At 68.6% G+C, this 26,984-nt stretch overlaps 8 protein-coding genes across 8 annotated transcripts in view; 4 read left to right on the top strand and 4 right to left on the bottom strand.

Annotated features, from left to right (window-relative positions):
- Positions 1–1,819, bottom strand: part of CHLNCDRAFT_133393 (hypothetical protein) — a gene marked incomplete at both ends in the record, with an annotated part of 3,721 nt that extends 1,902 nt beyond the window's left edge. The window contains 6 exons of the mRNA XM_005851797.1: positions 198–340; positions 561–699; positions 948–1,104; positions 1,344–1,447; positions 1,477–1,580; positions 1,738–1,819. Of these exons, the coding sequence (XP_005851859.1) occupies positions 198–340; positions 561–699; positions 948–1,104; positions 1,344–1,447; positions 1,477–1,580; positions 1,738–1,819 (729 nt within the window). The remainder of the gene's footprint in view (positions 1–197; positions 341–560; positions 700–947; positions 1,105–1,343; positions 1,448–1,476; positions 1,581–1,737) is intronic.
- Positions 1,820–2,035: 216 nt separating this feature from the next.
- CHLNCDRAFT_133392 (hypothetical protein) lies at positions 2,036–5,631 on the top strand (the record flags this gene model as incomplete). Its single annotated transcript, XM_005852124.1, has 11 exons — positions 2,036–2,100; positions 2,265–2,472; positions 2,642–2,787; positions 2,966–3,080; positions 3,250–3,346; positions 3,546–3,731; positions 3,909–4,014; positions 4,267–4,342; positions 4,622–4,822; positions 5,077–5,224; positions 5,429–5,631. 11 exons carry the CDS (start codon positions 2,036–2,038, stop codon positions 5,629–5,631), a joined length of 1,551 nt encoding a protein of 516 aa, XP_005852186.1.
- A 296-nt stretch (positions 5,632–5,927) lies between these two features.
- Positions 5,928–7,824, bottom strand: CHLNCDRAFT_48415 (hypothetical protein; the record flags this gene model as incomplete). Its single annotated transcript, XM_005851796.1, has 4 exons — positions 5,928–6,167; positions 6,343–6,714; positions 6,892–7,014; positions 7,819–7,824. 4 exons carry the CDS (start codon positions 7,822–7,824, stop codon positions 5,928–5,930), a joined length of 741 nt encoding a protein of 246 aa, XP_005851858.1.
- CHLNCDRAFT_18295 (hypothetical protein) lies at positions 7,783–10,300 on the top strand (the record flags this gene model as incomplete). The annotated part of the gene is made up of 9 exons (XM_005852123.1): positions 7,783–7,887; positions 8,067–8,137; positions 8,202–8,292; positions 8,622–8,801; positions 8,947–9,134; positions 9,293–9,368; positions 9,500–9,599; positions 9,893–9,962; positions 10,135–10,300. 9 exons carry the CDS (start codon positions 7,783–7,785, stop codon positions 10,298–10,300), a joined length of 1,047 nt encoding a protein of 348 aa, XP_005852185.1.
- Positions 10,301–10,477: 177 nt separating this feature from the next.
- CHLNCDRAFT_133389 (hypothetical protein) lies at positions 10,478–13,975 on the bottom strand (the record flags this gene model as incomplete). Its single annotated transcript, XM_005851795.1, has 8 exons — positions 10,478–11,020; positions 11,152–11,226; positions 11,433–11,649; positions 11,761–12,020; positions 12,126–12,170; positions 12,371–13,119; positions 13,258–13,709; positions 13,809–13,975. The coding sequence occupies 8 exons, from the start codon at positions 13,973–13,975 to the stop codon at positions 10,478–10,480; spliced, it is 2,508 nt and encodes an 835-aa protein (XP_005851857.1).
- A 214-nt stretch (positions 13,976–14,189) lies between these two features.
- Positions 14,190–17,269, top strand: CHLNCDRAFT_56549 (expressed protein). The gene is made up of 6 exons (XM_005852122.1): positions 14,190–14,628; positions 14,748–16,103; positions 16,187–16,243; positions 16,370–16,445; positions 16,568–16,650; positions 16,784–17,269. Exons 1-6 carry the CDS (start codon positions 14,326–14,328, stop codon positions 16,985–16,987), a joined length of 2,079 nt encoding a protein of 692 aa, XP_005852184.1. The 5' UTR covers positions 14,190–14,325; the 3' UTR covers positions 16,988–17,269.
- A 1,185-nt stretch (positions 17,270–18,454) lies between these two features.
- Positions 18,455–23,224, top strand: CHLNCDRAFT_133386 (hypothetical protein; the record flags this gene model as incomplete). Its single annotated transcript, XM_005852121.1, has 13 exons — positions 18,455–18,552; positions 18,730–20,027; positions 20,234–20,351; positions 20,520–20,613; positions 20,833–20,901; positions 21,113–21,185; positions 21,652–21,712; positions 21,894–22,001; positions 22,119–22,230; positions 22,414–22,512; positions 22,646–22,716; positions 22,776–22,827; positions 23,123–23,224. The coding sequence occupies 13 exons, from the start codon at positions 18,455–18,457 to the stop codon at positions 23,222–23,224; spliced, it is 2,355 nt and encodes a 784-aa protein (XP_005852183.1).
- A 2,380-nt stretch (positions 23,225–25,604) lies between these two features.
- On the bottom strand, positions 25,605–26,984 carry CHLNCDRAFT_13604 (hypothetical protein; the record flags this gene model as incomplete). The annotated part of the gene is made up of 5 exons (XM_005851794.1): positions 25,605–25,666; positions 25,870–25,967; positions 26,110–26,229; positions 26,735–26,794; positions 26,875–26,984. Coding segments are annotated over 5 exons (450 nt in total), but the record flags the coding sequence as incomplete, so codon positions are not given.

Genomic DNA, 26,984 nt, shown 5'->3' with positions numbered 1-26,984 from the left:
TGGAGGAGGTCGGGGCAGGGGGAGGCGGTGGGCGCCGGCCGGCATGGGAATGGATGGAATGGAGGGGTGAATGGACCCGCCAGGGCAGGCACGTGGCGCGCAGAGGGGAGACCCACAACCAACGGCTGCGAGGCAGGCAAGCGGCTGCGGCGGCAGGGAGGCCGGCGTGCTGCAGGCAGGGGGGCCGGCACTCCCACCAGGCACATGCAGCTGATGACCCGCATCGTGTTCACCACGCCGCCCAGGAAGTGCGCCACGCCCGCATCCTGCTCCCCCTCCGCCGCATCGCCGTGGGCTCCATACGCCGCAGGCGGCGCCAGCGCCAGACGCAGCAGCGTCTCTGCAAGGGCAGCGCCGCCGCGCCGCGCCGCTCGGCCACCGCCGTCAAGCGCGGCCTCCGGGCACGGCCTCCCAGCAGGCAGGCGGCGGGCGGCGCCCGCGCTCCCCCAAAACCGCCACCTCGGGCGCCTCGCCACCTCGGCACAACACAGCGTGGCACAGCGCAGGCGCAGCGAGGCGCGGGCACGGGCAGGGCCCTCGCGCGTGCTGCCCTCTCTCACCGGGCAGCCCCTCCTCCCACATCGCCTCCTTGGCCGCCGCCGCCGCCTCGCTCAGGCGGTACCGCATGCACGAAAAGAGCGCCTCCAGGCAGTGGTCCACCCCCGCCGCATACCGCGCCGCCATGCCCTCCTCCACCACCTGCGCAGGCAGCGTGCGCAGGCAGCATGGGCAGGCAGCGTGCGCAGGCAGCTCGGGCCCAGGCTCGGGGCGGGGGCAGGGCCCTGGCGGCAGGCACAGCGCGCCCCGTTGGCCTGGCCCCCGGCCGGCCGGCTGCGCCGCCGCTTCCGCCGGCAGCTGGGCATGGCATGCCACACGCAGCGGCGACGAGCGGGCTGGACAGGCACTGCACCAAGGGGCGCAGCCGCGCCACGCCAAGCGCCCCGCACCCGCTGCAGGTATGCGTGGAACAGGCAAACCACATCCTCCAGGCTGTCAGTGTCGCCCTCAAACGGGCTCATGCCCGCGGGCGTGACGGCGCAGGCCTCCAGCAGCAGGCGCAGCGTGGACAGCACGCACTCCCGCAGCTCCCAGTCCTTGCGGGAGCTGCGGGGCGGGGGCGGGGGCGGGGGCGGGGGCGGTCGCAGTGCAGGCGGGTGGGGGCCCCGGTGAGGGCGAGGTGGCGGCCGCCCGGAGTGGCGCGAGCAGCCCAGCCGACGCGCATACACTTGGCCCGCCATCGCCGGCGCCGCCGCAGCCGCCCTGTCCTAGCCCCACACCGCACCGCACCGCATCACACCGCACCATGCCACAGCACAGCACAGCACAGCACACACCCTCCACACCTGTTCCACAGCGTGACGATGGAGGTGTGCACGCCGCCGTAGGCCAGCGCGGGCGCCAGGTGCTCGAAGATGGAGATGAGGTTGCGCACCTCCACCAGCTTGTCCTCTTGGCAGGGTCGGCCTCCGCCAGCACCTGCGCCAGCTGGCGCGTGCCCAGCACCCGCGCTATCTCCCGGTAGTCAAACCGCCCGCCGTGGTTGCAGGAGTTGTAAGGTGCGTGCAGCGCGGTGGCGCGCTCTGCGCCGGGCAGGCGGGCAGGCAAGGGGTGCTGCTGGGTGGGAAGACAGGGGCACGGTAGCAGCATGGCGGGAGCGGCGGGCCGGCCGCAATCTCCTCCTCTGGGCCGCAAGCAGCAGCCCCCGATTGCCAGTCGGCATAGACTAGTCACTAATACCTTGAATGCGCTCTGGTTTCAGCAACCTGCCCCTCATGAGCCTCCGGCAGTCGATGCCCGCCGACTCGGTGGTGGCCGCCATTGCTTCTCACAGCGAGTCTCCAATGCACTGGATGTACCCTGGGGCTGGATGTATCCCGGGGGCTGCAAGCTCTCATTTGAGAAGTCTGCCAGCGATGCACAGCCAGCTCAGCGTTACAATGCAAGTTTGCTGTCCCCGATCGCCTGCGAACCACGGCCGGAATCCCTTCCTTCTGTTTCTGAGGCGCCAGGCAGCCCAGCAGCCATTGCCAGCGCAATGACCTCGCCACAGGACGCTGAGGCGCCGCTAATAGAGCCAGATCAGGACGACCGGACGCTCAGGTGGGCGCAGAAGCCGGCGGCACGCATGCAGGGCACTCACAGCAATTGGGGCGGCGGCGGCCAGGCGGGTGGCGCTGCCGTGCGTGCGTGGCGGGCAAAGCTGCTTATTGCCCAACTCGTGCGGCGACCCTGTGGATGGCTGGCCGTGGCGACGTGGCGTGCAGGGATGAGCTGGAGCACGAGGAGGAGGTGGCTCGCCAGGAGGATGCCCTGTCCCGCGGCGACTCTGAGGACTTGGCGCAGATCGCCGCCTCGGTGCTGCACGGCGAGACGCGGCTGACCCAGGCAGGCACCCAGAACGGGAACGCCGCCTGCGCCGCCGGCCCCCGCGCCCGGCGGGCATGGCGTATGCTCTGGCTGGGCCCGCCCATCGTGCCTGCCACACCGCCTGCCGCCTGTGCATCGCACCCCGCTAGCGCCACACACGCGCACCCCGCGTCCACCCGCGATGCCTCGATGCCTCGCATCTCCCCCCGAGTCACTCACGTGTGTCACACTATTTCTTCTTCTCCTTCTTCTCCTTCTTCCCTCCGCCTCTCAGGCCACCGCCAACCTGGCCACCACCATCATAGGGGCGGGGATCATGGCGCTGCCGCGCGCCTTTGCCACGCTAGGCGTGGTGCTGGGCGCGTCCATGCTGGCGGTCATCTTTGTGCTCTCCTTCTTCTCCCTGGGAGTGCTGGTCAGGTGCCCGAGGGATGGGGGCAGGGTAGGGGACCGGAGGGCGGCCTGCAGCAGCATCTGGACCGCCTGGCGGGCCCGCCCCGGCTGCAGCGCCGCCGCATGGCCGCCTCCTGTTCCGTTGGTGCTGCCCGGTCCACACCTCTGCCCGCCTGCCCCGCCCTGCCCCTGCCCGCCTGCGCAGGGTGTCCCAGCTGACGCACCACTGGACCTACCACGATGTGGTGTCTGCAGAGTATGGCTACCCGGGCCTGCTGGCCCTCAAGCTTGCTATCATCATCAACAACGCCGGGTCCATGGTGAGCCGGCCAGCCGCCTGCAGCCTGTGGGCCGGCGCGCGGCACCTGCAGATGCCTGATACCTTGCGGCGCAGATGCTGCGGCGATGCCCCTGGCCCCCTCCCTCCCGTTGCGCCGCTTGCGCGTTGCGGCACAGATCCGTGCGGTACCGCCCCGCCCCGTCCCGCAGATCGTGTACCTCATCATCATCGCCGACGTGCTGTGCGGCGTACCGCCAGACTACAACGGCCTGGTCACAAACCTGCTGGGAGTGCACGACCCCAGCGGTGAGGCGGCACCGCACGCTGCCGCGTCGGCGGCGCGCCTGCTGCCCCCGCTGCCCTTGCCCCCTGTCGCGCCGGCAGCCTGCCTGCTGCCCCTGCTTCCGCCGTCGCCCCGTGCTGCCCGCCCCACCGCGCCGCACGCAGCCGCCACCACAACCAGCCCCCGCCCCACCCACCCACCTCGCCTCCCTCCCTCCCGCAGTCTGGTTTGTGAGCCGCCCCTTTGTGCTGGCGGTGTGCTGCGTGCTGGTGCTGGCGCCGCTGCTGAGCCTGCGCGACTTGGGCCGCCTGGGCCCCATGTCCACAGCGGGGGTGGTGGTGGCGGGCGGCTTTGCCGTCTCGGTGGTGGGCATCACAGGAATTGCGATCGCCAAGGGGCAGGTCGGAGGTGCGCGCAGGCCGCCGGCCACGCCGTGCCGCCGAGAGTACTCGCTGGAGCAGCTGTGGCGGCTGCTGCGGGCGTCTTGCCGCCGCCATCCTCCAGGGGCGGACCTCCAGCCCACCTGCCTGCCTGCCCTGCCCTGCCCTTCGCTCCCCCCCTCCCCCTTCCTTTGCCCGCTTGCAGACTTCCACTGGCTGCCCACCGCGGAGATGATGGGGGACACGCCCTCCCAGGTGGCGGTCAACCTTCTGGCGGTGCTGCCCGTCATATCACTCAGCTTCATCTGCCAGTGAGCGCCAGCCGCCGAGGGCCGCCATGCCCTTTGCTGCTGCGGTGGCGGCCGCACGCCTGTGGCACACGGCGCAGCGCGGGGGCGGCTGCCCCGCCTCCTGCCCAAATCCTGTGGCCCTGCAGGTTGCCCCTGCGGCTGGCTGGCTTGGGGCTGGCGGTGGGACGACACGGGAAGCATTTTCCCATGCTGCATGTTGCCATGCTCACCCCACGTGCCGCCCCTGCCTGCCTGCCACCTGTCCCCTTGCAGCTACAACGTGCACCCCATCGCCCACAGCCTGGAGCGGTTCAGCAACCGGCGAATGATGATGGTCATCCGCCGGGCGGTGAGGGCCAGGGAGGGCCGGGGAGGGCCAGGGAGGGAGGGAAGGAGGGAGGGATAGGCCAGGGAGGGAGGGGAGCAGGGCGGGGACAAGGGGCCGTGGCTGGCACCGGCGCCTGCTGCCGCACCGCGCCGCCGGGCATCGCTGGTTCACGAGCAGCCGGGGCGGCGCCCCATGCGGCCGAGACCCCGCAGCGGCGGCCCAGCCCTTTGGGATCTGGAGCCACGCGCGCGCCGACCGGCATCTCTGCGTCGCTCTCTCCCCCCCGCCCTGCCCCTGCAGCTCATTGTCTGCACGCTTGTCTTCACGCTGGTGGCGGGCGGCGGCTACATCCTCTTTGGCTCCTCCACCCTGGCCAACATCCTCAACAACCTCACCCCCGACAGCCTGGCGCCGGTGGTGGGGCAGGCCATGGGCTCGGTGCTGTCCTTTGCCAACCGCCTGGGGTACTGCATCAGCCTCATGGTGCGCATCAGCCTCATGGTACTGCATCAGCCTCATGGTACTGCATCAGCCTCATGGTACTGCATCAGCCTCATGGTACTGCATCAGCCTCATGGCGGGGCCGCCTGCTTGCGGGCCTCCAGGCCCGGCTGCGCCCCGGGCTGGCGCCCGCCGGAGCGCTGGCCTACCCCCCTGCCTGCCTGCCTGCCTGCCGCGTACCCCGCCCTCCCTCCCAGCGCCCTCTGTCTCACACCAGCCATGCACGTACCGCGTACCGCCTCCCTCCACTGCAGGCCACCTTTGCCATGCTGAACTGGGCGCTGCGCGAGACGGTGACCAAGCTGCTGTTCCACAAGCCCGTGCTGCCCGGCCCCGGCTTCCACGCCCTCTCCTACGCCCTGCTGGCAGTCATCTATCTGGTGGCCATACTGGTGCCCTCGGGTGCGTGTGGCTGGGCATGGCAGCGCATGGGCAGCGCGGGCGGGCGGGCGGGGGAAGCACCTTGTGTGGTTTGTGAAGTGCAGAGGCACGGCGAGCAGCCCCAGGCTTCCACAGTCCCAGATTGCTCGACGCCTGCTCCAGCCCACCCACCCACACCACCACACACGAACCCACCCACCCCCACCATGCCCACCCGCGCCGCAGTGTGGACGGCCATGAGCGTGACGGGCGCCACCGCCGCCACCTTCATCGCCTTCATCCTCCCCGGCTTCCTCATCCTGCGCGTCGCCTCCCGCACCCACCGCCTGTCGGCCACCAGCCGCGTGCTGGCGCTGGTGTGCGTGGTGCTGGGGTTCACCATGGGAACAGTCACCCTGCTCAACACCTTCTGGCTGTCCAAGTCCTAGCGCCGAGGTAGCTGCACTGGCGGCGAACCCGCTTGGATGGCGCATACGTGCAGAGAGACCCCACAAGGCGGACCCTGACGGCAGCCGACTGCACGGCACATCCTGATGACACGTTTCTGCTGCTGAGAACTTTCTTCATTGCTACATCTGCCACTGCTGCACTTGCCTGCTGCTCTTCTTTGATGCAACCTCATTTTGTTCGGTTCCGTCGGCGGGCCTCACAACCTGACCGCCGCATCGACTGTACAGTAACCGTCAATGGGCACGCCTAAGCCTAAGGGGCATGCAAGGGCAGCCTATGCTGCGCCCAGCGGCTGCTGCTGCTGGTGCTGCTGCTGCGCCCCTGCTGTCGCCGCCGCGTCCACCGCTCCCCGCAGCTGGCAGATGACGGCCCCCGGGTCTGGCGCCCCAAAGACGGCGCTGCCCGCCACAATGGCGTTGGCGCCTGCGTCTGCCGCCTGCTGGATGGTGGAGGGCGCCAGGCCGCCATCCACCTCTATGTACAGGTCGGGGAAGCGGGAGCGCAGGAAGCGCACCTGCAGGCGGTTGCGCGGCGGCGCGGCAGGCTGGTGGCTGCCAGGCAGCGCAACACACGGCCCCTGCTGCCGCTGCTGCTGCCGCTGCCTGGCTGCTTGCATGCCAGTGGCCTCCTCCTCCGCTGCCCTCCCTGAAGACACCCGCACCGCTCCCGCCGCCTCGCCCTCCACCCACCTTGTCCATGGTTGACGGCTGGAAGGCCTGGCCCCCAAACCCCGGCTCCACGCTCATGATCAGCACCATGTCGGGCAGCCCCGCCTCGAGGTAGGGCAGCAGCTGCTCCACGGGCGTGCCCGGCTTGATGGTGAGGCCGCACAGCATGCCCGCCGCATGGACCGCGCCGATCAGCTGCCGCACCGCCGCCTGCCCGCACTCCACCGCCTCGAGGTGGAAAGTGAACATGCTGGCCCCCGCCGCCGCAAAGTCGGCCACCCACCGCGCCGGCTGGGCCACCATCAGGTGGCAGTCCAGAAAGGCGGGCGTGTGGCGGCGCAGGCTCTGGACGATGGGCGGGCCCAGGGTGAGGTTGGGCACAAAGTGGCCATCCTGGACAAGGGAGCAGGGGGGGGGGGGACACAGACAGATTCAAGGCACTGGTTGGGGAAAGGAGGGGCCTGTGTTTCCTGCTGCCCTGCCCAGCACGTGCTCTAGCTCTGCGGGGGGCACCACCAGCTGCCAGTGGGCGCCGACAGCGGTGGCCGGAAGCCGCCCGGCGGCGCGCACCATCACATCCACGTGCAGCCAGTCTGCCCCAAGTTCCACCATACGCTTGGATTCTTCTGCCAGCCTGCCGAAGTCACAGGAGAGCAAGGAGGGGGCGATAATCGTTGGGGGCCGGTCACGGCCCTGCGGGCGAGGGGCGAAGGATGCCATGGCAGTCAAGCAGGGAAGGTCAGCCGGATTCGATCAGCGCCAAATTGAACGAGACATTCAGGGCATTGCAGGCAGCGCACCCAGCGCGCCGCCACCCCGGGCGGCGGCTGCTTTACAGCCCTGGAGACGGCGCTGTTGCCTGAATTGAGGAAGGCGCTTGCACAAACCTGAGGCAAAGCTGTTGGTGGGCAAGTGGATCACGTCCGCTTGCTTGGGAAGATGTTTCCAGCCGCCGAGCGCACCGTCGCCAAGCAGGCTTGTCCGCAGCCGGGGAGGCTGCCCTGCCACGGTTGCTCGGGATCAGGAGCAGATGTGCTCGAATTAGCATGTAACAGACAATGTTTGGCGCATTGCAGCGTGGATTGCTCAGGTCGCCCTGCCCGGCTGAGGTGGCGGCGGGCCGTCGTCAAGTCCCAGAATGGCTAGCCCCCAATGCAGCCACTCCACTGCACACAGATACATACAAATGTCGTCTTTCTTCCTCATTCGATCAGTTTAGCCCGTGTTCGCTGAGGCGGAAGCACTTTCAGCCTTCCCTCTCAGCCATCGCCGCTCTTCTCGCGCTTTTCACAACACAGGAGCATCAAGTGCGGCGTGGCTGGCTGCCCAAGGTCTCTTGCGTCCTCCGCCGCGTCATGCAGCCGCCGCCGCTGCCACCCCTGCCGCTACTTGTTGCCAGCCCGTCGACACCTTGCTCTGCTCGCCTCTGCAGGTGCCTGGGCTTGGCATTCAAGCAGCCGGATGGGGGCCACCAGCCACGTGCTGTGCAAGTATTACCTGCATGGCGCCTGCAAGTTTGGGGCCGCCTGCGCCTTCTCGCACAGCATGGCGGACGGCGAGTCGCAGGTGCATTGCTTGCGCAGGCATTCCAGGAACCATGGGGCGCTTGGCAGCTGCCTCTGTGGCCAGCACCTCAGCTCCGTGGGGAGATGGCGTGGGCCTGCCAGCTGCGTCGCGTCGCCGCGGGCCCCGCCCCAACACCGGCCCACACACCCCGCGTGCCTCTGCCCCGCCTGCCCCCCCAGGTCTGCAAGTTCTACCTGCGAGGCGAGTGCTCCTACGGCGACCGCTGCCGCTACATGCACACCAAGCCGGAGTGGGCGAGGGGCAGGCGGGAGGGCGGCGCCGCGGCCCCAGCCGGCTACGCCGCCCCGCCAGAGCCGCGCCCAGCCGCCGACGACCTGGCAGAGCAGCTGCCTATCTCGCGGCTGCGCCTGGGCGGCCAGGCTCTCGACGCCGACGCGGCGGCTGGTCACGGCGGCAGCGGCAGCGCGGCGCTGCCGTTGCCCCTGCCGCTGCCGCTGCAGCTGCCTCGCGACCCGTTTGGCGGCGACGGCACCACGGGAGGCGGCGATGCAGCGGCAGAGGCGGTGGAGGAGCAGCAGGAGCAGCAGGAGTATGAGGAAGGAGAGTGGGAGGAGGAAGGGGGTGAATATTGGGAGGAAGGGGAGGGGGAGTGGTATGGCGAAGGCGAGGGCGAGGGCGCATACTGGCAGCAGCAGCATGGGGAGCAGGAAGGGTGGCACGGCGACGAGCAGGCCGGCTGGCTGGCAGGGCAGCCTGACGACGTGACGCAGCAGCTTGGCGGCGGCGCGCAGCAGCCGGGCGTGTGGTCGCTGCCAGAGGGCGGCGGCGGGCAGCCGGGGTGGGCAGCGGGCGGCAGCCACCCCTCGCTGCGCTCGCTGTGCATGCAGTGGTTCAGCAGCGGGGCGTGCGGCAGGGGGGACAGGTGCCAGCTGGTGCACGGCGAGCTGTGCCAGGTGGGCGCACGCTGCGCTGTGCCGCGCTGTGCTGTGCATGCTGTGGTCGTGCTGCGGTCCTGCCCGCCCACCCCAGCCACCCATTTTGGCTGCGAGACGAGCGGCGCTGTTCTGAACCGCCCTTCCACCCTGCTCCTCCCCGCAGCACTGCCACAAGCACGCGCTGCACCCGACCGACGCCCCCGCCCGCCAGCAGCACCTGGCAGAGTGCCGGCTGCGCCACGAGCGGCTGGCGGCGCGCGCGGCCAGCTCCGCCGTCGAGTGTTCAATCTGCCTGGAGGCGGTGCTGAGCAAGGCGGCCCCCGGGGAGCGCAAGTTTGGGCTGCTGACGGGGTGCGTGGGGCCTGGTGGAGGCTGGCCGGCTGGCTGGCCCGCCGGCTGGCTGGCTGGCTGGTTGGTCCAGGTGGCCGGCGTCGAGGGGTGCCGCTGCCTGAGGGCGTTTGCGCCGCCAGCTGGAGCCAGCTGAGGCGCGGGCTGCCCCCTGCGTGCAGGTGCGACCACCCGTTCTGCCTGCGGTGCATCCGCAGCTGGCGGCAGAACACCGACGGCAGCGTGGACATCGACACGGTGCGGCGCAGTGCGGCGCTGCGGGCGGCTGGCTGCAGGCCAGCGCGGGGCGCCGCCGCGAGGCGTCCTGCGGTCGTGCGCGGCGCCCACTGCTGCAATGCCGCCGCGTCGCACCCTGGCTGCCCCTGCAGGCCCTGCGCACCTGCCCCGTCTGCCGCACCACCAGCTACTACATCGTTCCCAGCCTGGTGTGGCCCACCAGCGGGGAGGAGAAGGAGCGCATCCTGGCAGGTGGGAGGCGCGGCTGGGCAGCGGGCGGCGGCAGCGGCAGCGGCAGCGTGCCCCGTGTCCCCCTGCTGCTTCTGCTTCCCTGCTTTCCTGCTCATCGCTGTTTCTGGTACTCCGTGGTTGGCGCTGGCAGCTACACGCCGACTGTGTAGCGATGCAGCCCCTGGCAGGAGCCTGGGGGCGTGCCTGAGAGCAGCTGCTGCCAGAGGCGTTGAGGCTCCCTCCCTCCCTCCCTCCCTCCCTCCCTCCCTCCCTCCCTCCCGCCCTCCCTCTCTCCCCGACCCGCCTGCCTGCAGGCTACAAGGCCAAGCTGTCGCTCATCGACTGCCGCTACTTCAACTTTGGGGACGGCACCTGCCCCTTTGGGTGCGCCGCTCGGAGCGGGGCCGCTGATGGCGCAGGGCGTGGTCGGGGCAGGCCGGCGGCGCGGCCACCCATGCTCTGCGTCCCCCCCCCTGCCCCTGCCACTCCCACTCTGACCATCCCCTGTCCCTCGCGCTCCGCTGCCTGCTCCCCTGCCTGCCGCCCCTGCCTGCAGCACCTCTTGCTTCTATCGGCACGCCTACCACGACGGGCGGCTGGAGGACAAGGGCCTGCGCAAGGCGGCAGACGAGGAGGGGCACATCCGGGTCATGCAGCCGGTGCGCCTGTCGGACTTCATCGCCGCCAGCACCGCAGGCCAGCGGCTGGGCAGGCGCAGGTAGCGACGGCAGCCGAGGCATGGCGGCCTGCTGGCATGGGGCAGCGGCGGCGGCCTGCTGCGGCTGCTGCGCCACCCCTGCCGCTGGATTTGTTCACAATGCCAGAGCATGTTAATTACATTCAAGAGCGACAGTTTGAACTGTGCACTTGAAGAAAAAGAGAGACACACCGAGACGCGTTCATGCCTGCTGCCGCTTGGCTGCCAGCACCGCGCACACCCGCTTGTGCCCATCCCTCCAGGCCATCTTGATGCAGGCCGGGCCGCAGAAGCGAACCACCCGACAGCCGGCGCACAGGCTCTTCCTGCTGCCCGCCGGCTGTGTGGTCTCATCCAGCCTGGGGCAGCGCAGGTTGGCGCAGGCGCGGCAGGCGGCAATCTCTGCCAGCTCCAGCTCGGCTGCTGCCACCTGCTCTGGCAGCAACCGGTACTCCTGCAGCAGGCTGCCCAGCTGGGTGGCTGCCGGCAGCGCCTGCTGCTGGTACACCTCCGCCCTGCCAGCAAGCGGCATGGCCCGGCTGCTGCGCTGCGCCTCGGCCCATGCCGCGTGCGCCCTGGACACGGCAGACTGCAGGCCCTGCCGCCGCGCCTCACGCTGCTGCTGCTGCTGCTGCTCCGCCTCGCTGCCATCCGGCGGGCTGGCGGCAAGCGCAGCTGCAGCGTCCCCGCCTGCCTGCTCCAGCTGTGCCATGACATCTGCGAATGTGGATAGCCGCCGCTGTACCTGCGGCACAGAGGGTGCAGCAGGCTGGCATGCAGCATCCCGCTGCTGCCATGAAGAAGAGGTGCAGCGCTGTCCTCTCCCAGCCGCAGCCAACAGAAGGGAAGGCAATCAGGTCTGCACAGGTAGCTCACCAGCTTTGTGAGTGCCGGATCTGCACCTCCGGCCTCCACCAGGGCCTGCGCCTCATCCAGCAGGCAGCCCGGTGCCTGCCAGGAACGCCGTCAGCTGGGGCGAGCACTGAGCCTGTTCGGCTACCACCAGCAGGGCAGGAGACGAGTCGGTGGGGGTGGCCAGCGTTTCGGCAACCTGCATGGCAATGGCATGCGGCCAGACAGCTGGGCAGGAAGAGCTGATGGAACAGGCTCCGGGCACCAGAAGATGGGTCCCCGGAAAGCTGAGCGGTGCCACCCACCTGCACTCGCAATGCCTGCTCCAAGAGGCTCGCGCATGCGGGATCAGCTACCAACAGCTGCGGGCAAGACTTAACCGCCATCCACAGGGAATAGGCTAGCGGAAAGGTCAGCAGGCTGCAAGCATCGGCGTCGCTGGGCAGCGGCCCGCTAGCAGCAGCGTACGCCACTCGAAGAGCTGCCTGATGCGTGTGGTGCATGACCTGCATGCGCCGCTGGCTGCAGGGGAGCAGGCCCAGCGGAGCTTGAGACAGCGGCCCCGCTCTGGAGGCTTTGTGTGGCACAGTCAAGGGTGAGTACCAAGGAAGCTTGGCAAAGAGCAGCTTTCACCTGGCAGAGCGCGAGGCGGCGTTGCTGCCTGCGGTCGCTGTGTGCATAGCTTGGCAGACGGCAAATTTCTGGCTGCACAGCGCATCGATGACATCACGCCACAGCTTGTGGGGCTCCCCGTCGTTTATCTCGGGAACCAGTGCAGACTTTTTGCCTGCCGTCACCAGCCAGTGTACCATGCTGCAGCTGAGGCTGTGCAGTCGGAGCAGGCTGCCCGCCAGGCTGTCCGCCGCAGCTGCGGACAGCCCTTTGTCGCAGATCTGCTGGACGGCACCAATTGCTTGGGCTGAAAACTTGATACATATGACTTTCACTAAAAATGAGGCCAGCAGCGCTGGAGAATACTGCTGTGTTGAAGTCCATACAGCGGCCGGAGGTGCCTCCAGCCAGCTGTCGTAGATCTGGCACAGCTGCGGCAGCAACCGCAGGGTTGCAGAGGCTGCCGTAGCCATGGTCAACACCTGCTCTTCGCTGTCAATGCTGCCCAGCACGAGCCTTCTGTCAACCACAAGGTGATGGAGACGGCAAAATCTTGGCACATGCATGCCATGTCCCCACTGGAGTCAGGCCCGTGGCCTGCTTGCAGCAAGATCCCCTGCATCCTGGGCACCAGCAGGCGCACAACCTGCCATGCCGCTGCTCGCCGCTCCTCCAAGTGCTGGCTGCTGCTACACTTGCGGCTCAAAGAGTCATTGCCGCGATCATCGTGTCCGCTGCCTTCTGCACTGCATTCCGCTCCGCCGTGGTCGTTGCTGTCGGGCTGTGCCGAGCTGTGCTCGCCGTCGCTGCCGCTGCCAGCATCCATGCTGCTGCCGCCTTCCCGCTCTGCAGCACGAATCTCTTCGGCTGCGTCCTGCTCCGCTGCGCGCATCTGTTCCAGCGTCAGGCGCATGATAAGCACCAGCTGCGCCAGCAATTGCCCAGCTGCAACGTGGCCAGCCGCAACGTCACGCTCCATGCCCGGGGGCGGGCTCAGCGGCAGAGCCGCGGCCAGCCGCACCGCCAGCTGCACCAGCCGCCCGCTGCCATGCAGCTGCAGAGTGGCTGAGAGGCCTGCTTGCAGGGATGGATGTTTCACACATTGCTCCAGCAACTGAAGACGGCCGAGCTGATGACCGAGGTCCATGGCTGCCGAAGCTGCGGCGCTGCTGCCTGGGCGTGACTCCTCCAGGGCCCCGGCAGCTGCCTCCATGCCCTCCACCAGGGGGGGCAGGCACAGGGTGAGCAGCGTGCGGGCCACCTGCGTGCGCTCGTTGATGGCGAGGGAGGCCAGCAGGTGGCTGTGCAGCTGAAATTCCTGGTGCGTAATGAAAGAGTGGGTCACTGCCAGGTAGCGCTGCGCGGCGCTCGACCTCAAGCCTGCACCAAGCCGCAGGGAGCAAAGCGTCGGGCGGAAGGAAACAGCGCCCATGCGAGCTGCCGACAGCACCGTGCCGCCAGCGACGTGCTGCGGCCAGGCATGGGTACAGCCCTGGTGCATGAGCGCGAGCAGCGCACCTTCACGCCCGCCTGCGGTAGTCGCCGCGTCGAGCGTATGCGTGACGGTGACCAGCCAGTCGACTGCCGCTGTTGGGTTGGCTGCCGTGGCCGCAAACGCGCGCGCCGAGCGGCTGTAATCGGGGCCGACTAGGATGCCGTCCAGCACTCCCTCCACCACCCCCAGCTGCTGGGCGGCGCGGTCACCCAGGACTGCCAGGTCGCGTGCATGTCGCGGATCGGCCAGCGCCACTGTCAGCGCGGCTGTTCCGGCGTTGATCACCGGCCTGGCTGCTGCCGCCAGCCGGAATGCATCGCTGGGCGACAGGCTGAGGGTCGTGCCGATCCTGATGCACGCGTGCAAGGCGGCGCAGGCTGCGTGGACGTTCATAAGCCGGCCGGGGGCAGTGAAGGGGTCCCCTGCCAGAGACTGGTCCAGCAGAGCCAGTTGCTGTGCCAGGGCGATGATCTTCCTGCAAGCAAACGATGGCTGGAGAGTAAGCTGCAGGCGGGGCGGAAACCTGCCGCCCCAGACATTGAACTGCGGCACCCTGCAAGCGCATTGGTCGCACTCTGTCAGCTCCTGCTTTGTGCTGCCCGAAAGGACTTCGCCCTGCGATGCATTGACTGCCATAGTAAACACCACCACCGTTTTTTCCAAAGCATTGGCAGAGGCCTCATCGGGGCACAGCCCCACAAGGCCCTGCTGCAGGATGGCCAGTGCTGGCAGCAGAGACATTTCATGAGTTTGCGGACCGGTGTAGGCGGTGGGTGCGGACCGTGCGGACCCTGGCATTCGGTCCGCAACCTTCAAAAATGCGCCAGGAAATGTGGCAGGCCAACTCCGCCCTGACAGCGCGCTGCGGCCCCCGCCCGCCGCATTTCCACTCCACCTGAGATCACAAAGGCCTTAGGAACCCACACCCTGAGCGGCCGTCCAGCCCTGCGGCCGCACGCCCATCAGGGCCATCCCACACTCCGCCCCCTGTCCTTTCCCCGGCCCGCCTGCCGCTTTTCCTCTTGCAGCATCGTCTCCCAGACTCTCCAGCGGCCGAGTAGCGAACTCGGCGCGCTGCGCCATGGCAGACAATGGCCCTCAGGGGGATGGCAGCAGCTGCCCTACCTACGTCCCGGATCCAGCTTTGTGGGCAACGCAGATCCCCTACAGCCCGCCGCAGCAGTCAGGCGGGAGGCCGCCCTCGCCGCCGCCCGCCGCCGCCCAGCCTGCAGCAGCAGCAGCCGAGTTCTGGGACGCAGTTCTGGGCTGGACGGCGGCCCATGACCCCCCGGGATGCCTTGACGACGATGCTGGCCGTGATGACAGACACTGCGCCATTGGCGCGGTTCATGTCCGGGCATGACAACTTTGCCGCGGCTTTTCAGAAGGACAATGTGAGAGCAAGGCTTTTCGGCGTGTCCTCTCAATTGAGCCATGCTAAAATCCATCTGCCCTCTGGCGTTGCTTGCCCCCCATCTGGCTAAGCCACCATGGTTTTCTGTGCTTTGAACAGGTGGACATGGAACTGCTGCACCAGCACCAGCAAACAGCCCTAGAGCAGCTGAAGGCCACCGCCGAGGCAGCAAATGCGGCAGATGAGGAGCCCAGCCCACCAGCAGAGGAGTTGGAAGAGGTTCAGGCGGCAGCTGTGCTTGCTGTCTTGAGCCCCGGCGGCGGCAAGCGGACAATCAGCCGAGCTGGTGACCCATTGCAGCCGTGCGAGCTGAACATGGATGCAGCCCTCGTGGAGGAGGTGGCTGCACCAGCCCAGCAGCAGCAGCAGCAGTTCCACCACCAGCAGCAGCAACCTAGCATGCCACAGCAGCAGGGCACAGCTGCCCAGCAGGAGCAGCAACAGGGCATGCTGCCGAGCATGCCGCAGCCGCACGGCACAGCTGCCCAGCAGCAGCAGCAGCAGCAGCAGCAGCAGCAGCAGGGCATGCTGCCAAGCATGCCGCAGCCGCACGGCATTGCTGCCCAGCATCAACAGGGCATGATGCAGCAGCAGGGCACAGCTGCCCAGCAGCAGCAGGGCATGCTGCCAAGCATGCCGCAGCCGCACGGCATTGCTGCCCAGCATCAACAGGGCATGATGCAGCAACAGGGCACAGCTGCCCAGCAGCAGCAGGGCATTCTGCCGAGCATGCCGCAGCCGCACGGCACAGCTGCCCAGCAGCAGCAGCAGGGCATTCTGCCGAGCATGCCGCAGCTGCACGGCATTGCTGCCCAGCATCAGCAGGGCATGCTGCAGCAGCAGGGCACAGCCGCCCAGCAGCACCAGCAGCATGGGGGGAGCACAACACACCTTCACCCTCTGTCTCAATCGATGATGCAATCCGTCCCTATGCACCAGCAGTTCCTACCACCCATGGGCCCCGCAGCGGCAGCCTTGCCGACAAGCTTCCTCATGGAGCAGACGCTCAACATGGCAGCACCATACCAACACGTGCTGGGTGGCGACGGCTTCGGCATGCTGGCTAACTCGGCATCCATGAGCCAGTACCAGCCCCACCTGGTACACCGGATGGGCCCTGGAGCAGCAGCGCAACAGCTGTTCATGGGGCGGCAGCAACCTGCCCTTCACCCGCACCCGCAGCATGCCATGCTTCAGGGGCTGCTGCTGCCTAGAGCATCTGATGGCAGTTACATTGGCAGCTTTGTCGGCAGCGCACCTGCAGCTATAGGCGGGGCTGGCGGCAGCAGGGGCAGCAAAGGCGGCTCTGGCGAGGACAATGGCGGCGGCAGCGGTGCAGACGGCAGCAAGGAGGGACAGAGGAAGGCTCGGAATGGCTCGCGGCGGCGGCTGCCGCCACAGCGGCGAGACCTCCCCACACTGGCTCACTTTGAGCAACTGGGGGGGCTGCCTGCGGTAAGGCGGCGGCGCTGTGTGCATTCTACACATCGCCTCCCGAACCTGCTGTTTACAGTGATTGCACTGTGCGCTGCATGCAGATCTACGAGTGGTGGACCAACGACTTGCTTGACAATGGGATGAGTCGGCAGGAGACGGTGGGGAGGCCTTGCCGTGCGTGTATGCCTTTTGCTCGGCTGTCAGTACTTGAATGCTGCCTTGCCTAACTGTTGCATCGCAAATGCAGGTGCCACATTCATCTTCTTTCCCTTCTTGTTCTTCAGGAGGAGCAGGAGCAGGCCTGCAACCCAGCTGCGATGCCAGAGTGGCGCTCAGGGATCGACAAGCGACGCTTCAATGGTAGGGTGATCAGGGGGCGTACAATTGGGTCATGTGTGGTTGGGTGCAATATCACACCTGGCACATTTTTGTTGTGAGTTGCCATCACATGCTCTTTCGTTGCACTCGCTTGTCACTTGCAGAGGTGAATAAGCTCATCACCTACATCGAGGAGCATGCGGCCACCCTGCAGCAACAAACCAAGCAAGCGGTATCCCGAATGGAGGTGAGCTTGCAGGTTTGGGTGGGGGCTGGCAGGGTGCGTGGGAGTGGTATGAGATTGAATGGCAATGGTTGAGCACGACGGACAACGGGGGAGCTGAATTGTAAAGGCTGCTTTGCCTTCATTGAGCATGCAGATGGCTCGACAACTGGAGAAGGAGCGGCAAACTGCAGCTATCAAGCATGGCGGCAAGCAGAAGAAGCAGACCCTGAACTCCCTGTTGAAGCAGCTGCAGAAGCAAGGTGGCAAGGCCAAGAGGGCTGCAGCTGCAGCAGCAGCGGAGCAGCACAGCAGCGGCAGGGAGAGCGAGCATGACGGCAACGATGCAGGCGGCGACTAGGCACGCTCTTGACTGTTGCTAGAGATTGCATGTTACATTCTTGTTGTAATGTGCCCCCAGTTATTCGGGCAATGGACAGAGGAGCAAGAAAGGAGAGGTGAGGGCAGGGTGGTGAGGGTCTGGTGTGAGATGATATCAAGAGGTTGGATAGAAAGGAAGGTGTTGCAGGTGCAGCTCTCTCTGAAGGATAGGCCAGGCTTGGCTCATACTGCCCTGGGCTGCTGCACTTGCAGCAGCCTGCCCAACCGCTGCAAGTCGTTGCCCCCACAGATCCCTTTCCTCTGCGCATCAGGAGAAAAGGCAGAGAATTAGCTCAACAAAGCAAGCTAAGGCAGGCAAGCAAGGCAGTCAGGAGAGGGGCAGGCAAGCAAGGCAGTCAGGAGAGGGGCAGGCAGAAATAGAGGGGCAGCAGCGGCGTGCCCACCAGGCGACGCGGTCACCATGCGCGCAGAGTTGGCATACACCCAGAGCATAAAACGGCTCATCACAGCCTCCCTGCTGAACACAGGGGTTGCTGCAGCATTGGCAAGGGAAGGAAGGGGCAGACCAACCATTCACAAAGGGGCAAAGGGTTGTGCAGCGGCAGCAGGCTGCGAGGGCGGGGCGGCGGGAGGCATAGGGCGGGCAGCCAGTCCGGGCACTTGGCTGCGCGTCTGCGAGCATGACTTTCCCACCTATCTCCTGCCGCCAGGCCGCCATCCAGCGCTCCAGCCCCTCGGGCGAGGAGCCATCGGCCTGCGCCTGCTGCAGCGCCGAGTTGCACAGAGCCCTCAGCTCCGCTCGTTCAGCCGCAGTGAGGCCCTCCCGCGCATGCTGGGAGCCGTGTGGGGCGGCGGGAGGCTGGCCATGGGGCGTCGGGGGAGCGGCATGGGGACCGGCATGCGGGCTGGGGAGAGCCCCAGGGGCCCCGGCGGAGCCCCTGCGGGCCCGTGGGCTCTCCCTGATGGTGAAAGAGGGCGGATGGGGCGGTCCGCGATTCGGGGTCCGAGCCCCGACTTTCCCCGCGTCCGACGTGGTCCGCAACACCTCTAGATGTTTTTCCTCCTTGCTCACCTCCTTCATTAGCTTAAAGAGAGTTGTGTGGAGGGGTGAACCCTCTCTCTCTCGCCTGTTGCGTACTGCTAGAGCTCGGCTGAAACATGGCCTGCGTTTCTCTCATTCTTCCCTGGGTGCTGCCTGCCCCCCTGGCTCGTCCTTTCATATCTTCCTTCGTATTCCTGTCAAATACACGCGTATGCCAGAAAAAGGCCAGGCCAGCAGCGAGGCCATCGGCGGCGGCGAGATGGCGGGGTAGCATGCTGAGCCCTGCTGCGCACCCGGCCGCTTATAATCACAGCTGCAATGGGCCTGTTTCGATAGTGGCAATGGCCCATTAGGCTGCGCAGCAGCTCTGTACACAGAAAGCAAGCAATATGGTCGTCGGGTGACGGACCACCAGCTTTTCGCACGAAAAGCTGTGCTGCTGGCATGGCCGATCCGTCGGCCTTCTTTCAGCGGCCGCGCCACCCTCCCGTGCAGGCCGCCGCCCCGCCGCAGCTCAAGGCAGGCGCGACAGCGGCCTTCAGGTGCAGACCTGCAGCCCGCATTCCTCGCAGCATGGCCCCCCTGCGCGCATGGCAACGGCCCTGATGGCCAAGGCCCCAGCTGGGCATGTGTGGCGGCGCCTGCCGCCGCCGCCGCCAGTGGCCTCGCTCCGCCAGGCACCCATCACCAGTGCCACACCCTTTCTTGCTTGTTTGCAGCGTGGCTGCATGGCGACAGGAGGCGTTGGAGTTTCAGCAGCAGCTGGATGGGCTGCTTCTGGAGACACCGCCGCAGCAGCAGGCCGCAATTGGCAGTGGCGCCGACGCGTCTCTCACGCCTGGCAGCGCAGGCGGGCAGCCGCCGCTCCTGGATGCCTCTGACCTTCACCTGCCCACCCTGCAAGAGGAGATGATCCGGCAGCTGGTCACCGAGCATGGGCAGCAGCAGCAGCAGCAGCAGCAGCAGGGCGAGCCGCCTGGGGCGGCGCCGCTCGTGCCTGCCGCCAGCATGCAGCCGCCGCTGCTGCTGCCCATTCCCTGGGATCAGCCGATTGTGTCGCCGGCAGAGGCGGGTCCGGCTCTGCCATTCCCCCTGGCAGATGCTGCTGGCGCTGCAGCCTGCGCAACAGGGAGTGTAGGCGACGCCCTGCAGCAGCAGCAGCAGCAGCAGCAGGAGGAGCAAGGGCAGGTGCAGGCTGCGCCGGTGCCAGCGCAACAGGAAGACGAGGGAGCAGCATCCCAGCCGCAGCCTGCAGAACCCTTGGCACCATCCCAGCAGCAGAGCTCTCCACCGGCCGGTCGGGCTGGCAATGCGGTCACACAGCTGGCCTCTGCGGAGCAGCGGCAGCAGCAGGGCGAGCTGGAGCAGCAGCAGCAGGCGCCAGCAGCTGCGCAGGCGCCTTCACAGCAGGAGCAGCAGGGGCAGCCTCCTCCGCCCGCAGGCAGAGATGAGCAGGAGTCGGTTCCGCGGGGTGAGGCGGCGGCGCATCCCGGCGGCAGTGCTGCCGGCGGCCCGCAGCGCAGCACGCGAAGCAGGATGCGCGGCGGCAGCTCGAGCCCCCCCGCTGAGCCCAGCCCGCCTGCGGCATCGTTGCAGCAGCCGCAGCAGCCGCAGGCCCAGCTCCCGAATCCCAGTTCAGCTGAGGCTGCAGGGCCCCCCTACACCTCAGCTCCTGTGGGCTTGGGCTGGGATGTGGGGGCCCTGCTGGGCATGCTGGGCCCCCAGCACCCGCTCCTGCTCTGGCCGGAGCTGTCAGAACTGCTGGCGCTGCCGCCGCTGCTGCCGCCGGGCCTGCAGCCGCAGCAGGCAGATGCCGCCGCCGGAAGTGGCGACTCGGGCGGCGGCGGCGGCCCGCGCCGGGAGCGGAAGCGCAGCAGGGTGGAGGAGGGGCTGGAGCGGAAGCCGGAGGTGGCGGCGGTACTGGAATCGTACCGCCAGCGGGCCGAGGCGGCGCGCCAGCGGCGGCGCCACCAGCACCAGGCCGCCGCCCGCCTGCTGGCATCTATCGCCGACTCGGGTGCGTGCCCTGCCTGCCCGCCTGACCCCGGAAGCCCTGCCTGCCTGCCTGCTGCCGCCTGGCGCTGCTGGCATGGGCGCGCGCGCGTCCTGCCACGCACCGTCGCCAGCGCCCCGCCAAAGCCTCCAAGGTCCGCCCAGCGTGCCCCACCCCTCCCAACACAGTGCCGCCGCGTGCCGCCGCCGCCCTGCCCTGCCGCGCTGCAGGCCTGGAGGCTCCCATGTCTTGGAAGGTGCTGCAGGACGCGCGCAGCCGCCAGCTGCAGCTGGTGGCCACCGCGGCGGCAGAGGCGGCAGAGGCCGGGGACGGCGGCGCGGGCGACAGGTGGGCGCCTGCGCCGGTGCAGCGGGCGGCGGCGGCTGCGCCTGCATGGCTGGTGTTGCGACGCCGCAGGTGGGCGCCTTGCTCCCGCCTGCTCCGCCCTGCCGGATTGGCCCGCCCAGACCCCGCTGCCGCCTGCCTGCCTGCTGCCTGTGTGCTTCCCCCTGGCAGGCTGGATGGCAGCGAGGCGGTGTTGCATGTGGCGCTGCACGTGCCTCATGCGCCGCACCTGGTATCAGAGGAATGGCTGGTGCTGGAGAGCCAGGTGGGGGCGCCTGTGCCGCCTGCCGGCCGCTGCGCTGCTGCTGCTGCCGCCGGCCTTTCCCTGCTCCCTGCCCCCGCCGCTCCGTAGCTTGCCGCTTGCCTGGCCCGCTGCGCCCGGCGCGTGTGCCGCGTGCTCCTCCCCAGCGGCGCCAGTTTCGCCGCCGCGGCCCCGCCTGACGGCCCCCGCCCTTCCCCGCGTGGCGCCGCCCTGCTGGCGCAGCCGCTGACCGAGCTGCGGGACCGACTGTTCTGTGTGGCGGACAAGAATGCAGAGGCGATGGAGAGGGAGGTGGGTGGGGAGGGGTGGGAGGGCGGTGGTGGGTTGGGTGGGTGGGCGGCAGGGCGGCCTGGGGACCTCGAATCCTGAGCTGCCACCCAGCATGTGGCATCAGCCCGCTCTGCTCCGTCTGCCTACCTCCCACGCGCTGCACTGCCACCTCCAGCCCGCAACGCTGCCCGCCTGGCCTGCGCGCAACGCTGCCCGCCTGGCCTGTCCGCAGGAGAACGCCAAGCGGGCCGTCGGCGAGGTGCCGCTGCGCATCAGCCGCCCCTCCGCCTACTTTTATGTGGAGGGTGAGGCTGGAGGGAGGGGTGGCGTGTGGCGCCCTTGGGAGTCGCGCCGGCGCCTGCGGACACGCACCCCGCAGCCTGCACCGCACCAGGCGCAGCTCGGTGCTCGCACCGCGCCGCCTGCATGTGCCGCCTGCCGCCGCGCCTGCGCCTGTCCACCGGCCTGCCCCTGCCCGGCAGGGATGTGAAACCCGGGCGGGGCCAGCCGCCCGATGCCCGCCCGGGTCATGACCCTGCCCACAGCAAGCCCGCACAACGGTTGTGGGGAGGCGGCACGCCCGCGGGCTGCCTGCCGCCGCCTCGAATGCGCTGTGCCACAGCCCCCTCCCGGGCTGCATCTCCTCCTCCTCATGCTGCCGGCTGCCGTCATGTGTCGCATCCTCGTTGCCTGTGCGTGCCATCGCGGTGCTGACCATCCTGCCCTGCGCGCCTGGCGTGCTGAGCCTGCTGTGCCTTGCTGCGCCCGCAGGCACCTTTTACAATGACCTGCGCCAGCCAGATGCTGCCGACTACTCGGAGCCCATCCGCCGGTACAACAGGCACGTACTGCTGTACCGCTGTGTCCTCCACGTCAGCGCTGGAACGGGCTTGCTACATTGCACAGCGAGGCGCCCAAACGCGTGTGTGTTGTGTCATGCCTGTATCTGCTGCTTGCTCTTCCTGCGGCCCCTGCCCATCCACCCGCCCGCCTGCCTGCCTGCCTGCCTGCAGGGAGCACGGTATCCAGGCGCCGCCGCACCCGCTGCCAAACAGCGGCCGCGTCGATGTGCAGACCACAGGCAGGCAGCCGGCACCCGGCATGGTGCCAGCCGGCCACACGTGCAACGGATGCCTGCCCTTGCCACCGCCGTTAAGCCCCGGCTGCTTCAGCGCCTCTCCCTCTCCTTGCCCACACGCGCTCCGACCTGCTGCTGGCCTCCCGCCTGCAGACTTCAGCGCCGCCCGCATGGAGGCCTCGCGGTTTGGCGACCTGTGGCTGCGCCTGGGCAGCGGCGCCGCCAACCTGTACTGCCACCAGGGGGGCTGCGAGCACCTGCTCACCTTCATGGTGGGTGGGCTTGCTGGCTGGCTGGCTGGCTGGGCTGGGCTGGCTGGGCTGGGCCCGTTAGAGCCACATCTGGGGCGCCTGTCGGCCAGTGGTGTTGTTGCTCCTGCCTGGCCTCGCACGGAGCCCCGTATGCTGCGCTCTCCTCACCCTTCCGTGCCCCTCCCTGCCGAGCTCTCTGTGCAGGATGTGCGGCTGTTTGATGCGGCCTGCGACCCGCCGCTGCGCCGCCACTACCCCTTCCGCATCACGCCGCCGCAGCACCTCGTCATGCGCGACTGCGAGGTGGGGTGTGGGCTTGGGGTGGGTTGGCGGAGGGCCTCGGGCTGAGGGTGTGTGCACAAGCAAGAGAGGACCTGCGCACCCCTCCCCTGCGCTCATGCACTCGTGATTGCAACACGCCCTGTGGCTGGCGCAGGTGTGCGGCGGGCGTGTGGCCAAGCGCATCACATATGACGACCGCGCCGCGCCGCACACGCCCTTCTTCTGGTGAGGCCTGGGGGGGTGGGGGGTGGGGGTGGGGGTGCCCCCGCTGTCACCAACCGTAGCCTGTCCAACAAGCTCCTGGGCCGCGCTCTGTCTGCCGTGCTGTGCTGCCGGGTCGGCTGGGCTGCCCCGCGACTCCTCCCCTCCCTGCTGACTGGACTTCTCTCTCTGCTGTCCTGCGCCTCCCCCCTTCCGTGCCGCAGGTGCGAGGAGTGCTTTGTGTCCATGCACTACGACCAGCAGGCAAGCTGCGGGGCCGGCCTTGGCATGCGGCCCGCCACCTCAGCGCTGCCGACCGGCACGGCTGCCCCACGCTGCCCTGGCGCCCTGCACCTGCACCAAGCCCTGCCCCGCTCATGCCCCTGCACCGCTCATGCCATTGTGCTGCTCTTGTACTGCTGTACCGCAGGGGGCTGCCACCCACACCGACTTCCGCGTCTTCCCATACACATGCGAGTACCCGCCTGGCGTCATCCACAAGGGCGCGGGGGCGGGGGCGCCGGTGGGCTAGCATCCCTGGACCTGCAGCGCGGGGCCGCGCCGCAGATCCCAGCATGGCAGGCCGCTGTCCCTACCCAAACGAACCCAATTTCCTGCTCCTGCTCCTTTCCTTGCACGTTGTGCTGTTTCTGCTGCTGTCTTGCCTGTTCTGCCAGTCACTGTTTCATTCTGATTCATTGCTCTGTACATCTCTGTAGCCTTGCATCCTTCAACTGAGTGCTGCCGTGCACCCGGCAGCTCACTGCTGCTTGGCCGCCGCCAAAAAGAACCGGCTGATGCGTTGCGCCGGCGGCGCCAGAGGCTTGCCCGCCGCTTTCTTCGTGCCGCTGCCGCCGCCGCTACTCTTGCGCTTGCTGCCTGTCGTGGCTGCCAGCGGCTTGCGTGGGGCCTGCCGATACTGCTCGCTCCGGTCCCACACCGCCGCTTGCTGCTGCTGCTGCTGCTGCTGCTGCTGCGAAGCAGAGCCGAGGCTGGGGCTGCCAGCACAGACCGCAGTGCCGCAGCTCTGCGGCTGCTGCGACGCCAGCTGCTGGCTGGACAGGTTGGTAATGGACTGCATGGCAAGCCGCTGCCGTGCCTGCTGCCGCTCCTGGGCCCCACCGCCCCCACCTGCCGCGCCTGCCACATCTGCTGGCACGGCAGTGCTAGCCTCCTCCCAGCTGCCGCACGGCTCCTCCTGCTCAGCAGCATCGGCGGCAGCAGCTGGTGCGCATGGACCGCTGCCTGCTGCCGCTGCCGCCGCCACTACCATGACCTCCCGCGCCTGAACAGGCTCCCCCAGGACCGGCCGAAAGCTGCCGTGCTGCCCCGGCGCAGCAGCGCCCATGGCCGTTGTTGGAGGCTCTGGCGCCGCCACGGGCTGGTGCCGGGCAAAGGGATTGTGGGCGCGCTGCCTCAGGGTGCCCGCCTGCGGCACTGCCGCTCCCTGCTGCTGCCCGCTGGCTGCAGCCTGGTGCGGCGCATACATCTGAACAACGTCCGACACATCTGCGCCGCCGCGGCTCCCGCGCTGCTGCTGCCGCGCCTGCTGCGCCTGCCACGGCTGCATGGGTTGCAGCGGTGCCGTCGCTGCATGCTGCGAGGGGCCCAGCCCATGCTGCCCCGGCGCCGCTGCCGCCCCGCCGGCAACCCACGACCCCAGCTGCCTGCGGCTCGCCAGGCTGGCCTGCACAGGCTGGCCGGCCTGCTGCCGCGACTCCCGCTGCCTGTCGTGGCTGCCACGACGGCCGGGTGCGGCTGGGGGGAAGGGCTCCAGGGTGTGAGGGTGCAGGTAGCCTGCAGGGCAAGGGGGGCAGGCTGCCATGGAACTCTGTCCAACTTCAAGCCAGCAGAAGGCCAGCTAGGCAGATTTGTTTTGAGGGCCTATCCCCCAGGGCAGCGCACCGTAGGCGATGCCGCGCGCCACATCAGGCGCCAGCTCAGCGCCGAGGTGCGACAGGTCTGCACACTCTAGCGCCTGCCCACTTCCGCGGCTGCCACCAGATGGCGTGGGCGCTCCTCGCTGCTGGCCGGCAGGCGGCGGCAGGGGCGTCAGGCGCCGGCAGCTGCCGCCAGCCGTGTTTGCGCAGAACACTGCAGGGCCAATCCAGCGGCAGCTCGCAAGTTCACTAATGGCAGAACAGAGCCTGCAAACAACCGGCGGCCGGCACCCGTGCTGCCCCATGTGCCAGCGGCAGGGCCATAGGTTATGCACCCATCCCGCCGCCGCCGCTGCTGTGCCCACCCACCCAGGGCGTGCTTGAAGGCCAGCGCCGCGCGGCGAGCGGCGGCGCAGTACTCGTCCGTGGCCGCCAGCTGCCACCGCTTCTCGGCGCGCAGCAGGCGTAGCACCGAGTCCAGGCTGCGCCGCCGCGCCACCAGGCCGGCGGCGGTCCGGAAGGAGATGCCCTTGAGGCTGGGCGCAAAGTCGCAGCCAGCCAGCACAGAGGCAGCCTGCGCGGCAGGCAGGCAGGTGGCAGGGGGGAGGGGGCAGCCAGGGGCAAGGCTGGGACAGGCTGGCGGTGAAGAAAGAAGTCGGGTGTGCTTTCTACGGTGGCAGCACAGCGCGCAGGCACATGCCCCAGGCTTTCCCTCTCCCAGCAGCACCTGAAGCATCTCGAGAGTGAAGCCGCGCAGGGACACGACGCCGGCGGCGCCCCTGCCGCCGCTGCCAGCAGCGGCGCCGTCGGCCGCGGCCGCCGCCGCCTCCGGCCCGGCAAACAGTCGGTCGAGGCTCAGGTCCAGGCAGTTGCCGCTCCTGGAAGCAGGCGGGAAGGTGGGGAGGACGAGAAGCAGGCAGGCATGCCGACTGAGCACACCCTGGTGGACCGCACCAAGCGCAGCCGCGCCCCGTGCCTCTGCTGCCCCCTTCCCGGTCCCCGCATGCTGCCTGCCCCAGCCCCCACCCACGTGTCCATCTTGAAAAGCACTCGGCGGCAGCCATACGCCACAAGGTCCGAATCCTCTGTGATCACTGCACAGCGAGAGCAGAGCAAGGGAGCAGAGGGAGGGAGGCGTCGAGTCGGGGCCACGGTGAGCAGCCTGGGCTGCCCGGCTGGCGGGGCAGCCACCCCACACCAGAAACGCGGCCCAACAGGAACGGGGAGGCCGCCTTGCGGCCGCCGCCTGCCACCAGCCAGCCACCAGCCAGCCGCCTGCCAGGCAGCGCCGCCCCACCTGCTGCGATGCCGCCCTCGCGCTCAGGGATGGATGACAGGTATGCCAGCTGCGGGTCTGCCTCATAAGGCGCCACCACGAACTCCACGCCGCGCTCCCTGCACGGGCGTCGCGGCAGGCGCAGGGAAGGGGCGGGGAGGGACGGGGTGGATGGCTGGGTGGGGCGCCTCACTCATGTTGCCGCCACCATGACGCCGCCGAGCAGCGCCACCCAGCCAGCGGCGCGCGGCGGTACCGCACCGTAGGCGCGCCGCCACCTCGTGCGCCATGTCAGCGGTGACGTCCACGCACTGCATGAACACGCCCTGCGCCTCCTGCTCCCGCCCCTGCACGTCCAGGGCCGGGAGGCGAATAGTTTTTCTTTAGGCAAGAGCAGGCGGGGGCCGGCAGACCCTGCTGAGGTGAGGGCTTTCCTCCGCACACTGGCCAGCTGATAGTCGTGGGAACTCTGACAGCCACAAAAGTCTGCAGCGGGGCAGCGGGAGCCTCACCTCTTCCAGCAGCTTCTGTGCGCGCTCCTTGGCGTCCGCCCGCCGCTGCCGCCGCTGCTGGTTGGTGGCGGCCTTGGCGGGCAGGCGGCAGCCGTCAAACACGAGCTGCAAGTGGCAGGAGGGGTGGGTGGGCGGTGGGAGCGTGGTGCGGATGGGTGTGGGTGGGTGCTCTGTGCGGGTGTGTGGTGTGAGTGGTGTTGATGGCCAGTGTCAATCCAGGGATGGCACTGCATCACACATGCAAGCAGGTTGGCACTGCATAGCACATGCAAGCGGGCCTGCACAGGCGGCGCCTGCTCACCACCGGCGTCACCGAGGCGGCCTGCAGCACCCGGCACATCTTCAGGCAGAACTCGACGTGCGGCGCATCAAACCCACGCTCCTCCCAGGGCCGCTCGCCTGTGGCCAGCTCTCGGGCCGCGCCCACGGCGCCCCTGCAGGCAGGCCGGGCCGCAAAGTCAGCGCCCGGGCCCTGCTCCAGCCGGGTGCTGTGCCGCCTCCATCATTCGCCCACCTGTGCAGCCAGCTCCAGGCGTCCACCCCCACGCGGTGCCCCGCCAGCTCGCGCACGTGGCTGGGCAGGCAGTACGGCTTCAGGACGCCGTGCAGCCCATCGATTCCCAT

The sequence above is a fragment of the Chlorella variabilis genome (genome assembly GCF_000147415.1).
Source record: "Chlorella variabilis unplaced genomic scaffold CHLNCscaffold_1, whole genome shotgun sequence".
Lineage (NCBI taxonomy): Eukaryota > Viridiplantae > Chlorophyta > Trebouxiophyceae > Chlorellales > Chlorellaceae > Chlorella > Chlorella variabilis.
The sequence above is the reverse complement of the archived record's forward strand: the minus strand, read 5'-3'. Positions and strand labels throughout refer to the sequence as shown.

Excerpts from the sequence above, each read along its gene's own strand:
- CHLNCDRAFT_56549 (XM_005852122.1), top strand. The coding sequence starts at position 14,326 with ATGGCCCTCAGGGGGATGGCAGCAGCTGCCCTACCTACGTCCCGGATC. Across the intron at positions 16,104-16,186 it reads AACTGGGGGGGCTGCCTGCG|ATCTACGAGTGGTGGACCAA; the intron begins GTAAGGCGGCGG and ends CGCTGCATGCAG. Across the intron at positions 16,244-16,369 it reads GGATGAGTCGGCAGGAGACG|GAGGAGCAGGAGCAGGCCTG; the intron begins GTGGGGAGGCCT and ends CTTGTTCTTCAG.